General features: G+C 52.2%; 1 protein-coding gene across 1 annotated transcript; it reads left to right on the top strand.

Moving 5' to 3' along the window:
* Positions 1 to 1,976: 1,976 nt before the first annotated feature.
* On the top strand, positions 1,977 to 12,282 carry LOC145415428 (Y-box-binding protein 2-like). The gene is made up of 3 exons (XM_080284709.1): positions 1,977 to 2,438; positions 3,084 to 3,230; positions 12,145 to 12,282. The coding sequence occupies exons 1-3, from the start codon at positions 1,977 to 1,979 to the stop codon at positions 12,280 to 12,282; spliced, it is 747 nt and encodes a 248-aa protein (XP_080140835.1).
* Positions 12,283 to 13,705: the final 1,423 nt, after the last annotated feature.

Raw genomic sequence — 13,705 nt, 5'->3', positions numbered from 1 at the left:
CCTAATGAGCTTCGCGACAATGAGCCGATACGCGGAGGACGATACGCTCAGTACCCCCTCCCTCCCCAGCACCGTCCCTCGCCCAGCACCACTGCGATCCAAGGCGTTAGCGCCTTGCAAACCTATCAGCCTCTTTATCCCATTGGATTCCCTATCCTGCTTATAGGACAGCACTAGATTTTTCAAGTCTTTACAAAGTAGGGAAACCCCGGGTAGGGACCTAATGAGCTTCGCGACAATAAGCCGATAGGAGAAGGACGGTACCCTCAGTCCCCCACCCTCCAGCGCCGTGCCTCGCCCAGCACCCCTACGATCCAAGGCTTTAACGGCTAGCAAACCTATCAGCCTCTTTAACCCATTGGATCCCCTATCGCTAGTATTGGACAGCACTAGGATTTTTCAAGTCTTTTCAAAATAGGGACCCCCCGGGTACTGACCTAATGAGCTTCGCGACAATGAGCCGAGAGGCGGAGGGTGGTTCGCTCAGTACTCTCTCCCCCCCCAGCGCCGTGCCTCGCCCAGCACCCCTGCGATCCAAGCCATTAATGACTGGGAAACCTATCAGCCTCTTTAATCCATTGGATCCAATATCCCGAATATTGGACAGCACTAGGATTTTTCAAGTAATTAAAAAGTAGAGAACAGCCGGGTAGGGACCTAATGAGCTTCACGACAATGAGCTGATTGGCAGAGGGAGGTAGGCTCAGTACCCCCATCCCCCAGGGCCGTGACTCGCCCAGCACCCCTGCGATCCAAGCCGTTAACAACTGGCAAACGTATCAGCCTCATTAACCCATTGGATCCCCTATCCCAAGTTTTGGACAGCACTAGGATTTTTCAAGCCTTTACAAAGTAGAGAACCCCCGGTTAGGGACCTAGTGAGCTTCGCAAGAATTAGCCAATTGGCGGAGGGTGGTACTCTCAGTACCTCCTTCCCCCAGCGCCATGCCTCTCCCAGGAACCCTGCGATCCAAGCCGTTAACGACTGTCAAACGTATCAGTCTCTTTAATCCATTGGATCCCCTTTCCTGAGTATTGGACAGCACTAGGATTTTTCAAGTCTTTACAAAGTAGAAAACCCCAGGGTAGAGACCTAATGAACTTCGCGACAATCAGCCGATTGGCGGAAGGCGTTACGCTCAGTAACCCCTTTTCCCAGCGCCGTGCCTCGCCAAGCACCGCTATGATCCAAGGCGTTAACGACTGTCAAAACTATCGGTCTCTTTAACTCATTTAATCCCCTATCCCAAGTATTGGACAGCACTAGGATCTTTCAAGTCTTTACAAAGCCGGAAACCCCTAGGCACTGACCTAATGAGCTTCGCGACAATAAGCCGGTAGGCATAGGACGGTACGCCCAGCCCCCTCCCCCTGCGCAGTGCCTCGCCAAACACCCCTGCGATCCAAGTCGTTAAAGACTGGCAAACCTATCAGCCTCTTTAACCCATTGCACCCAATTCCCCAAGTATTAAACAGCACTAGGATTTATCAAGTCTTTCCAAAGTAGGGAACTTCCGGGTAGGGACCTAATGAGCTTCGCGACAATGAGCCGATAGGTGGAGGGCGGTACGCTCAGTACCCCCTTCCCCCAGCGCCTTCGCTAGCCCAGCACCCCTGCGATCCAAGGCGTTCATGACTGCCAAACCTATCAGCCTCTTTAACCCATTGGACCCCATATACCTAGTATTGGACAGAACTAGGATTTTTCAAGTCTTTACAAAGTAGGGAATCCCAGGGTAGGGACCTAATGAGCTTTGCGACAATGAGCCGATAGGCGGAGTGCGGTACTCTCCGTACCCCCTTCAGTCAGCGCCATCCCTCCCCCAGCACCCCTGCAATCCAAGGCGTTAAACGACTGGCAAACCTATCAGCCTCTTTAACCCATTGGATCACCTATCCCGAATATTGGACAGCACTAGTGATTTTTTTTTTTTTTTTTTTTTTTTTCACTCTGCTTGGCCTGGCCAGTCGCCACTATGCCCGAGCCGACCGAGACACCTGCTTCACCTGCTCACGCCTTCGACCCGTTGAGGGGGGCACCCAGTAGCAGATCCAAGCTGTCAGGAGCCTCCATCATCCGGGGAACCGTGAAGTGGTACAACTTGAGAGCGTGTTACGGGTTCATCAGGCGCCAGGACACTGGCTCTGATGTATTCGTCCACGTCTCTGGGATCGCTGTACCTAATCCACGGTTTTTCCAGCGCTCTCTTGGCGATGGGGAGACAGTGGAGTTTCGTATCGTTCAGGCTGCCAAGGGTCCCGAGGCTACGGATGTCACTGGACCGGGTGGTGTTGCCGTGCAGGGCTCTGCTCATGCACGGCGCCGCCCCCCGGCCCCGAGACGCCAGCCTAGGGGTCCTGGGAGTTCTGGCGATACTAACACACTCGTTGCGATGTGTATCGCGACGGCTGAAGCCTTTAGTGGGGGTAGTAAGGCGGTTCTGGCTGTTCTCCTTCCTGAAATCTTTAAGGAGAACGGCCTTCCACGCCTTACTATTCCCCGGAGCTTCACCCGCGATCCTCGTCACCCCCCTCGTCAGGAGCGTCAGGCCCGGCGGCTGCAGCCTCCACCTCCCTGCACAACACCGCGGAAACGGCTGAGGCTGGATGCCCCTCTCAACAGGGCGACTGGCACCACCACCATCGAACCACTCCTTACCGACCCGGAACCGATACAGGCCATGGAACTAGAGCATGGAGAGACAGTCGTGGAGGTTCACCTCCTTTCATCAGGAGCTGAGGGGGAGCGTGTCTCTTCTCCCGTCCCTTCCGTCCATCTGGATGAAGCAGAGCCGCCCTCCTTGACTTCTCCATCTGCTCCTGACGAAGAGGAGGTGCCTCTTCCTCTTCTTCCTCCACCACCGCCTGCTGCCATTGCTCGCCCCTCTTCTCCCCCTCCACCTAAGGAGAAGAGGAAAAAATCGAAGAAGAAAGGGGGGAAGGACAAGGCTGACCCCTCCACTGTCGCACGCCGCCTCGAGGCTCTTCTACCGCCCCTTTCTGACATCCCTACACTCGACGCCCGCACGGATACGGACTTAGAAGAACTTTTATACGACCTCACGGATCCTATTAACGACCAGGACACATTGCCACATGTCTATCGGCAATTGTACAAGGATTTCCGTGAGGCGTATCTTTCCAACTCCCTTTCTCCATCTCAGGAAGCCGTGATCCGTGAGGGCGTCGAGTTTGATCCACCTAGAGCTGCATTGGTCCACTACATTGCAGTCAGACTGCTATCATAATCCTGCTGCCTTCCATCAGTCACTGCCCACTTCCATCCTCTGCAGTTGCCCCTTGCCTGTTTGCCGCCCTTGCCTCGTCTTTATTCTGGCTGCCGTCTCTGCTTTACTTTACTTCTTTTTTTTTTTCTTTTTTTTTCCCGTCGTTTTGTCTGCTTTTTTATTTTGCTTTTTCCCGTGACGGGCTCTTTGTTTGCCCGTTCCCCACCATGTTGTGGGGAGAATATTACACAAACAAACAAACAGTGATTTTTCAAGTTTTTCCAAAGTAGGGAATCCCCGGGTAGGGACCAAATGAGCTTCAAGACGATAAGCCGATTGGCAGAGGGTGATACGCTCAGTCCCCCCTTCCCCCAGCACCTTCGCTAGCCCAGCACCCATGAGATCCAAGTCGTTAATGACTGACAAACCTATCAGCCTCTTTAACCCATAGGATCCCATATCCCGAGTATTGGACAGCACTATGATTTTTCAAGTCTTTACAAAGTAAGGAACCCCAGGGTAGGGACCTAATGAGCTTCGCGACAATGAGCCGATAGGCTGAGTGCGTTACTCTCAGTAACCCCTTCCCTCAGCGCCGTGCCTCGCCCAACACCCCTGCGATCCAAGGCGTTAAACGACTCGCAAACCTATCAACCTCTTTAACCCATTGGATCCCCTATCCCGTGTATTGGACAGCACTAAGGTTTTTAAAGTCTTTCCAAAGTAGGGAACCCACGGGAAGGGACCTAATGAGTTTTGTGGCAATGAGCCGATAGGCGGAGGGCGGTACGCTCAGTACCTCCCCCGTCAAGCGCTGTGCCTCGCCCAGCACCACTGCGATCCGAGGCGTTAAAGACTGGGAAATCTATCAGCCTCTTTAATCCATTGGATCCCCTATCTCGAGTATTGGAGAGAAGTAGGATTTTTCAAGTCTTTCCAAAATAGGGAACCCCCTTGCAGGGACCTAATGAGCTTTGCGACAATCAGCCGATAGGTGAAGGGCGATACACTCAGTACCCCCCCTTCAAGCGCCGTGCCTTGCCCAGCACCCCTGCGATCCGAGGCGTTAAGGACTAGCAGATCTATCAGCCACTTTAACCCATTGGATCCCCAATTCCAAGAATTGGACAGCACTAGGATTTTTCAAGTCTTTATGAAGTAGGGACCCCACGGGTAGGGACCTAATGAGCTTCGCGACAATGAGCCGATAGGTGGAGGACGGTACGCTCAGTACCCCCTCCTCCAAGCGCCGTTCCTCGCCCAGCACACCTGCGATAGAAGCCGTTAACAACTACCAAACCTATCACCCTCTTTAATCCATTGGATCCTCTTTCCCGAGTATTGGACAGCACTTGGATTTTTCAAGTCTTTACAAAGTAGAGAACCCTCAGGTAGGGACGTAATGAGCTTCGCAACAATGAACCAATAGGTGGAGGGCGGTACGTTCAGTACCCAGTTCCCCCAGCACCGTGCCTCCCCCAGCACCCGTGCAATCCAAGCCGTTAATGACTGGCAAATCTATCAATCTGTTTAACCCATTGGATCCTCTATCCCGAGTATTGGACAGCATTATATTTTTCAAGTCTCTACAAAGTAGTGAACCCCCGGGTAGGGACCTATTGAGCTTCACGACAATGAGCCGGTAGAAAGAGGGCTGTACGCTCAGTACCTTCTCCCTTCCCAGCGTTGCGCCTCGCCCAGCACCACTGCAATGCAAGGCGTTAACGACTGGCAAACCTATCAGAATCTTTAACCCATTGGATCCCCTATCCCAAGAATTGGACAGCACTAGGATTTTTCAAGTCTTTCCAAAGTAGGGAACCCCCGGCCAGGGACATAATGATCTTCGTGACAATGAGCCGACAGGCGGAGGACGGTACGATCAGTACCCTCCCCTCAAGAGCCGAGCCTCGCCCATCACCACTGCGATCCGAGGCGTTAAAGCCTGGCAAATCTATCATCCTCTTTAACCCATTGGATCCCCTATCCCGAGTATTGGACAGCACTAGGATTTTTCAAGTCTTTACAAAGTAGGGAACCTCCTTGCAGGAGCCTAATGAGCTTCGCGACAATGAGCCGATAGGCAGAGGGCGGTACGCTCAGTACCCCCCCCCCAAGCACTGTGCCTCGCCCAGCACCCCTGCGATCCGAGGCATTAAAGACTGGCAAATCTATCAGCCTCTTTAACCCATTGGATCCCCTATCCCGAGTATTAGAAAAGTCTAGGATTTATCAAGTCTTTACAAAGTAGGGAACCCCAGCGTACGGACCTAATGACCTTCGCGACAATAAGCCCATAGGCGGAGGGCAGTACGCTCAGTACTCCCCCCCCCCAGTTCTGTGCTTCGCCCAGCACCCCTGCGATCCAAGGCGTTAACGACTGGCAAACCTATCGGCCTCTTTAACCCATTGGATCCAATATCCCGAGTATTGGATAGCACTAGGATTTTCAAGTCTTTCCAAAGTAGGGAACCCCCGGGTAGGGACCTAATGAGCTTCGCAACAATGAGCCGATAGGCGGATGGCGGAACGCTCAGTATCCCCTCCCTCCCCAGAGTCGTGCCTCACCCATCACCACTGCGATCCAACGCGTTAACGACTGTCAAACCTATCAACCTCTTTAACCCATTTTATCCCCTATCAAAAGTATTGGACAGTACTAGGATTTTTCAAGTCTTTACAAAGTAGGGATACCCTGGGTAGGGACTTAATGAGCTTCGCGACAATGAGCCGATAGGCGGAGGGTGGTACGCTCAGTACCCCCTCCCTCCCCAGCGTCGTGCCTCACCCATCACCACTGTGATCCAAGGCGTTAACGACCGGCAAACCTACCAGTCTCTTTAACCCATTTTATCCCCTATCCCAAGTATTGGACAGTACTAGGATTTTTCAAGTATTTACAAAGTAGAAATCCCCCGGGTAGGGACCTTATGAGCTTCGCAACAATCAGCCGATTGGCAGAAGGCGTTACGCTCAGTACCCCATTCCCCCAGCGCCGTGCCTCGCCAAGCACCCCTATGATCCAAGGCGTTAATGACTGGCAAAACTATTAGTCTCTTTAACCCATTTAATCCCCTATCCCGAGTATTGGACAGCACTAGGATCTTTCAAGTCTTTACAAAGTAGGGAACCCCTAGGCACTGACCTAATGAGCTTCGCGACAATGAGCCGATAGGCAGATGGCGGTACGCCCAGTCCCCCCCCCTCTGCACCGTGCCTCGCCCAGCACTCATGCGATCCAAGGCGTTAACGACTGGCAAACCTATCAGCCTCATTAACCCATTGGACCCAATACCCCAAGTATTAAACAGCACTAGGATTTATCAAGTCTTTCCAAAGTAGGGAACTTCCGGGTAGGGACCTAATGAGCTTCGTGACAATGAGCCGATATTCGGAGGGCGGTACGCTCAGTACCCCCTTCCCCCAGCGCCTTCGCTAGCCCAGCACCCCTGCGATCCAAGGCGTTAATGACTGGCAAACCTATCAGCCTCTTTAACCCATTGGATCCCATATACCGAGTATTGGACAGCACTAGGATTTTTCAAGTCTGTACAAAGTACGGAAGCCCAGGGTAGGGACCTAATGAGCTTTGTGACAATGAGCCGATAGGCGGAGTGTGGTACTCTCCGTACCCCCTTCAGTCAGCGCCGTCCCTCGCCCAGCACCCCTGCGATCCAAGGCGTTAAATGACTAGCAAACCTATCAGCCTCTTTATCCCATTGGATCACCTATCCCGAATATTGGACAGCACTAAGTGAATTTTTCTCTTTGAAGGTTGGGTTGAAACAGGGATGTGTCATGTCTCCATGGTTGTTCAATCTCTACATGGATGGGGTAATAAAAGAGGTACAAGGTAGGGTAGTGGATGTTGGAGTGGCCCTGGTTAGAGAGGATAGTGTTTGGAAACTCCCTGTATTGTTGTTTGCAGATGATACTGTGTTGTTGAGTGAAGACGAAGGGGAGCTGCAAGGCTTGGTGGATGAGTTTGAGAGAGTGTGTAAGAAACGGAATCTAAAGGTGAATGTAGGAAAGAGTAAAGTGATGGTCTTTGAGAGAGGTGAAGTCAGTGAATGTACAGCGAGGTTGGATGGTGAGGAATTGGAAAATGTGAATACGTTTAAATACTTGGGTAGTGTGATGAGTAAGGATGGAGGTTTCGAGGGTGAAGTGCTTGAAAGGGTACAGCAGGGAAGAAAGGTTGCTGGTTCCTTGAAAGCAGTGATAAGAAACAGGGAAGTGAGCATGGAAGTGAAAAAGCTACTACATGACAGTATTGTGATACCAACTCTAACATACGGAAGTGAAGCTTGGACGTTGTTGGAAGGACGCAAGTCAAGAGTGAGAGCAGTGGAAATGAGTTATTTAAGAGGAGCCTGTGGAGTCACTTAGAGAGATAGGCTGAAGAATGAGGATATAAAGGAGCTTTGTGGTGTTGGTGTGGAAATGATAGGAAGCGTTATGAGGAACACACTGAGGTGGTTTGGCCATATGGAGAGGATGGAGGGTGAAAGACTGACAAAGAGAGTGTATGTGAGTGAGGTGGAGGGGGAAAGAGGGAGGGGGAGGCCGAGGATGAGATGGAGGGATGGGGTGGAGAGGTATATGAGAGAGGGGGGTGTGAGTTGGGAGCAGGGCAGTGAAATGGCGGGGGACAGGGCGACTTGGAGGCGATTTGTTTGTGGCCACCCCAAACGGGATTGAGGCGTCTGGCAATGATGATGATGACTAGGATTTTTCAAGTTTTTCCAAAGTAGGGAACCCCCGGGTAGGGACATAATGACCTTCAAGACAATAAGCCGATTGGCGGAGGGCGATACGCTCAGTACCCCCTTCCCCCAGCACCGTGCCTCGCCCAACACCCCTACGATCCAAGGGGTTGACGACTGGCACACGTATCACCCTCTTTAACCCATTGGATCCAATATCTCGAGTAATGGACAGCACTAGGATTTTTCAAGTCTTTAAAAAGTAGGGAACCCCAGGGTTGGGACCTAATTAGCTTCCCTACAATGAGCCGATAGGCGGAGGGCGGTACGCTCAGTACCCCCTCCCTCCCCGGCGCCGTCCCTCACCCAGCACCCCTGCGATCGAAGGCGTTAACGACTGGCAAACCTATCAACGTCTTTAACCCATTAGGTCCCCTATTACAAATATTGGACAGCACTAGGATTTCTCAAGTCATTACAAAGTAGAGAACACCCGGGTAGGGACCTAAAGAGCTTCAGTACAATGAGCCAATTGACGGATGGAGGTACCCTCAGTACCCTTTTCCCCCAGGGCCGTGCCTTGCCCAGCACCCCTGCGATCCAAGCCGTTAACGACTTGCAAACGTATCAGCCTCATTAACCCTTTGGATCCCCTATCCCGAGTATTGCACAGCACTAGGATTTTTCAAGTCTTTACAAAGTAGAAAACCCCCGGGTAGGGACCTAATTAGCTTCGGGACAATCAGTCGAGTAGCGGAAGGCGTAACGCTAAGTACTCCCTTCCCCCAGTGCCGTGCCTCGCCCAGCACCCCTGCAATCCAAACCGTTAACGACTGGCAAACCTATCAACGTCTTTCACCCATTAGGTCCCCTATCACAAATATTAGACAGCACTAGGATTTTTCAAGTCATTAAAAGTAGGGAACCCACGGGTAGGGACCTAATGAGATTCGCGACAACGAGCCGATAGCCAGAGGACGGTACGCTCAGTCCCTCCCTCTCCAGCGCCGTGCCTCGCCCAGCACCCCTGCGATCCAAGATATTAACGACTGGCAAACCTATCAGCCTCTTTAATCCATTGGATCCAATATCTCTAGTATTGGACAGCACTAGGATTTTTCAAGTCTTTACAAAGTTGAGAACCCCCAGGGTAGGGACCTAATGAGCTTCGCGACAATGAGCCAATAGGCGGAGGGCGGTCGGTCAGTACCCCCTTCCCCCAGCGTCGTGCCTCGCCCAGCACCCCTGCGATACAAGGCGTTAACGACTGGCAAACCTATCAGCCTCTTTATCCCATTGGATCCCCTATCCTGAGTATAGGACAGCACTAGGATTTTTCAAGTCTTTACAAAGTAGGGAACCCCCGGGTAGGGACCTAATGAGATTCGCTACAATGAGCCAATAGGTGGAGGACAGTAGACTCAGTCCCCCCCTTCCCCCAGCACCTTCGTTAGCCCAACACCCCTGCGATCCAAGGCGATAATGACTGACAAACCTATCAGCCTCTTTAACGCATTGGACCCAATATACCAAGTATTGGATAGCACTAGGATTTATCAAATATTTCCAAAGCAGGGAGCTTACGGGTAGGGACCTAATGAGCTTCACGACAATGAGCCGATAGGCGGAGGGCGGTACGCTCAGTACCCCCTTCCCCCAGCCCCTTCGCTAGCCCAGCACCCCTGCGATCCAAGGCGTTAATGACTGACAAACCTATCAGCCTCTTTAACCCATTGGATCCCATATCCCGAGTATTGGACAGCACTAGGATTTTTCAAGTCTTTACAAAGTAGGGAACCCCAGGGTAGGGACCTAATGAGCTTCGCGACAATGAGCCGATAGGCTGAGTGCGGTACTCTCAGTACCCCCTTCCCTCAGCGCCGTGCCTCGCCCAGCACCCCTGCGATCCAAGGCGTTAAACGGCTGGCAAACCTATTAGCCTCTTTAACCCATTGGATCACCTATCCCGAGTATTGGACAGCACTATTATTTTTCAAGTCTTTCCAAAGTAGCGAACCCCCGGGTAGGGACCTAATGAGTTTCGCGACAATGAGCCGAAAGACGGATGGCGGTACGCTTAGTACCCCTTTCCCCCAGCGCCGTGCCTCGGCCAGCACCCCTGCGATCCAAGCCGTTAACGACTAGCAAACCTATCAGCCTCTTTAATCCATTGGATCTCCTTTCCCCAGAATTGGGCAGCGCTATGATTTTTCAAGTCTTTACAAAGTAGAGAGCCCCCTGGGAGGGACCTAATGAGCTTCGCGACAATGAGCCAATAGGCGTAGGGTGGTAGGCTCAGTATCCCCTTCCCCCAGCGTCATGCCTCGCCCAGATCCCCTACGATCCAAGCCGTTAACGACTGACAAACCTATCAGCCTCTTAAATCCATTGGATCCCTTTCCCCAAGTATTGGACAGCACTAGGATTTTTCAAGTCTTTACAAATTAGAGAACCCCAGGGTAGAGACCTAATGAGCTTCACGACAAGGAGCCGATAGGCGGAGGACGGTACGCTTAGTACAGTCTCCCTCCCCAGCACAGTGCCTCGCCCAGCACAAGTGCGATCCAAGGCGTTAATGACTGGCAGACCTATCAGCCTCTTTATCCCATTGGATCCCCTATCCTGAGTATAGGACAGCACTAGAATTATCCAAGTCTTTCAAAAGTAGGAAACTTCCGGGTAGGGACCTAATGAGCTTCGCGACAATGAGCCGAGAGGCGGAGGGTGGTTCGCACAGTACTCTCCCCCCCCCCAGCGCCATGCCTCGCCCAGCACTCCTGCGATCCAAGGCGTTAACGACTGGCAAACCTATCAGCCTCTTTAACCCATTGGATCCAATATCCCGAGTATTGAACAGCACTAGTATTTTTCAAGTCTTTACAAAGGAGGGAACAACCGGGAAGGGACCTAATGAGCTTCGTGACAATCAGCCGATAGGCGGAGGGTGGTACGCTCAATACTCCCCCCCCCCCAGCGCCGTGCTTCGCCCAGCACCCCTGCGACCCAAGGAGTTAATGACTGGAAAACCTATCAGCCTCTTTAACCCATTGGATCCCCTATCCCGAGTATTGGACAGCACTAGGATTTTTCAAGTCTTTTCAAATTAGGGAACTCCCGGGTAGGGACGTAATGAGCTTCGCGACAATGAGCCGATAGGCAGAGGGCGGTACGCTCAGTACCACCATCCCCCACCGCTGTCTCTCGCCCAGCACCCCCTAGATCCAAGGTGTTAACGACTGGCAAAGCTATCACCCTTTTTATCCCATTGGATCCCCTATCATGAGTATTGGACAGCACTAGGATTTTTCAAGTCTTTACAAAGTAGGGAACTCCGGGTAGCGACCTAATGAGCTTCGAGACAATGAGACGATTGGCGGAGGGAAGTACTCTCAGTACCCCCTTCCCCCAGTGCCGTGCCTCGCCTACCACCCCTGCGATCCAAGCGGTTAACGTCTCGCAAACTTATCAGCCTCTTTAATCCATTAGATCCCCTTCCCCTAGTATTACACAGCACTAGGATTTTTCAGGACTTTACAAAGAAGAGAATCTCCGGGTAGGGACCTAATGAGCTTCGCGACAATGAGCCGATAGGCGGAGGACGTTAAACTCATTACTTCCCCCCAGCGGCGTCCCTCGCCCTGCAACCCTGCGATACAAGGCGTTAAATACTGGCAAACCTATCAGCCTCTTTAACCAATTGGATCCCCTATCCCGAGTATTGGACAGCACAAGGATTTTTCAAGTTTTTACACAGTAGGGAACCACTGGGTAGAGACCTAATGAGCTTTATGACAATGAGCCGAAAGTCGGAGGACGGTACGCTCAGTACCTCCTCCCTCCCCAGAGCTGTGCCTCGCCCAGCACCACTGTGTTCCAAGGCATTAACAACTGAAAAACCTATCAGCCTCTTTAACCCATTGGATCCCCTATCCTGAGTATAGGACAGCACTAGGATTTTTCAAGTCTTTACAAACTAGGTAACCCCCAGGTACTGACCTAATAAGCTCTGTAAGAATGAGCCAAGAGGCGGAGGGTGGGTCGTTCAGTACTCTCCCCCCCCCAGCGTCGTGCCTCGCATAGCACCCCTGCAATCCAAGGCGTTAACGACTGGAAATCCTATCAGCCTCTTTAACCCATTGGATCCCCTATCCCTAGTATTGGACAGCACTAGGATTTTTCAAGTCTTTACAAAGTAGGGAATCCCCTTGCAGGGACCTAATGAGCTTCGCGACAATGAGCTGATAGGCGGAAGGCGGTACGCTCACTACCCCCCCGTCAAGCGCCGTGCCACACCCAGCACCCCTGCAATCCGAGGCGTTAAAAACTTGCAAATCTATCAGCCTCTTTAACCCATTGGATTCCCTATCCCGAGTATTAGACAGCACTAGGATTTTTCAAGTCATTACAAAGTACGGAACCCCCGGGTAGGGACCTAATGAGTTTCGCGACAATGAGCCGATTGGCGGATGGCTGTGCTCTGAGTACCAACTTCCCCCAGCGCCGTGCCTCGCCCAACACCCCTGCGATCCAAGGCGTTAACGACTGGTAAACCTATCAGCCTCTTTAACCCATTGGATCCCCTGTCCCGAGTATTGGACAGTACTAGGCTATTTCAAGTCTTTACAAAGTAGGGAACCACCGGGTAGGGCCCTTATGAGCTTTTCAACAATGAGCCGATTGGCGGAAGTCAGTATGCTCAGTACCCCGTTTCCCCAGTGCCATGCCTCGCCCAGCACCCTTGCAATCCAAGTCGTTAACGACTGGCAAATCTATCAGCCTCTTTAATCCATTGCATCCCCTTTCCCGAATATTGGACAGCACTAGTACATTTCAAGCCTTTACAAAGTAGGGAACCCCCGGGTAGGGAATTAATGAGCTTCGCAACAATGAGTCGATAGGTGGAGGGCGGTACGCTCAGTACCTTCTTCCCCAGCGTCGTACCTCGCCCAGCACCACTTCGATCCAAGGCATTAACGACTGGCAAACCTATCAGCCTCTTTATCCCATTGGATCCCCTATCCCTAGTAATGGACAGCACTAGGATTTTCCAAGTCTTTCCAAAGTAGGGAACCTTCGGGTAGGGACCTAATGAACTTTGCGAGAATGAGCCGATAGGCGGAGGGTGGTACGCTCAGTGCCCCCTCCCTCCCCGCCGCCGTGACTCGCCCAGCACCCCTGTGATCCAATGCGTTAATGGCTGGCAAAGCTATCAGCCTCTTTAACCCATTGGATCCCCTATCCCGAGTATTAGAGAGCACTAGCTTTTTTCAAGTCTTTCCAAAGTAGGGAACCCCCGGGTAGGGACCTAATGAGCTTCGCGACAATGAGCCGATAGGCGGAGGGCGGTACGCTCAGTGCCCCCTCCCTCCCCGGCGCCGTGCCTCGCCCAGCACCACTGCGATCCAAGGTGTTAACGACTGGCAAACCTATCAGCCTCTTTAACCCATTGGATCCCCTATCCCGAGTATTGGACAGCACTAGGATATTTCAAGTCTTTCCAAAGTAGAGAACCCCCGGGTAGGGACGTAATGAGCTTCGCTACAATGAGCCGATAGGCAGAGGGCGGTACGCTGAGTACCCCCTCTGCTTCAAGCGCCGTGCCTCGCCCAGCACCACTGCAATCCGAGGCGTTAAAAAGTGGCATATCTATCAGCCTCTTTAACCCATTTGATCTCCTGTCCCGAGTATTGGACAGCACTAGGATTTTTCAAGTCTTTACAAAGTAGGGAACCCCCTCACAGGGACCTATTGAGCTTCGGGACAATGAGCCGA

This window comes from Coenobita brevimanus, chromosome 13, assembly GCF_032717465.1.
Source record: "Coenobita brevimanus isolate Jiangsu-jjx chromosome 13, ASM3271746v2, whole genome shotgun sequence".
In the NCBI taxonomy this organism is placed as follows: domain Eukaryota; kingdom Metazoa; phylum Arthropoda; class Malacostraca; order Decapoda; family Coenobitidae; genus Coenobita; species Coenobita brevimanus.
This window is presented reverse-complemented; position numbering and strand designations above follow the sequence as displayed.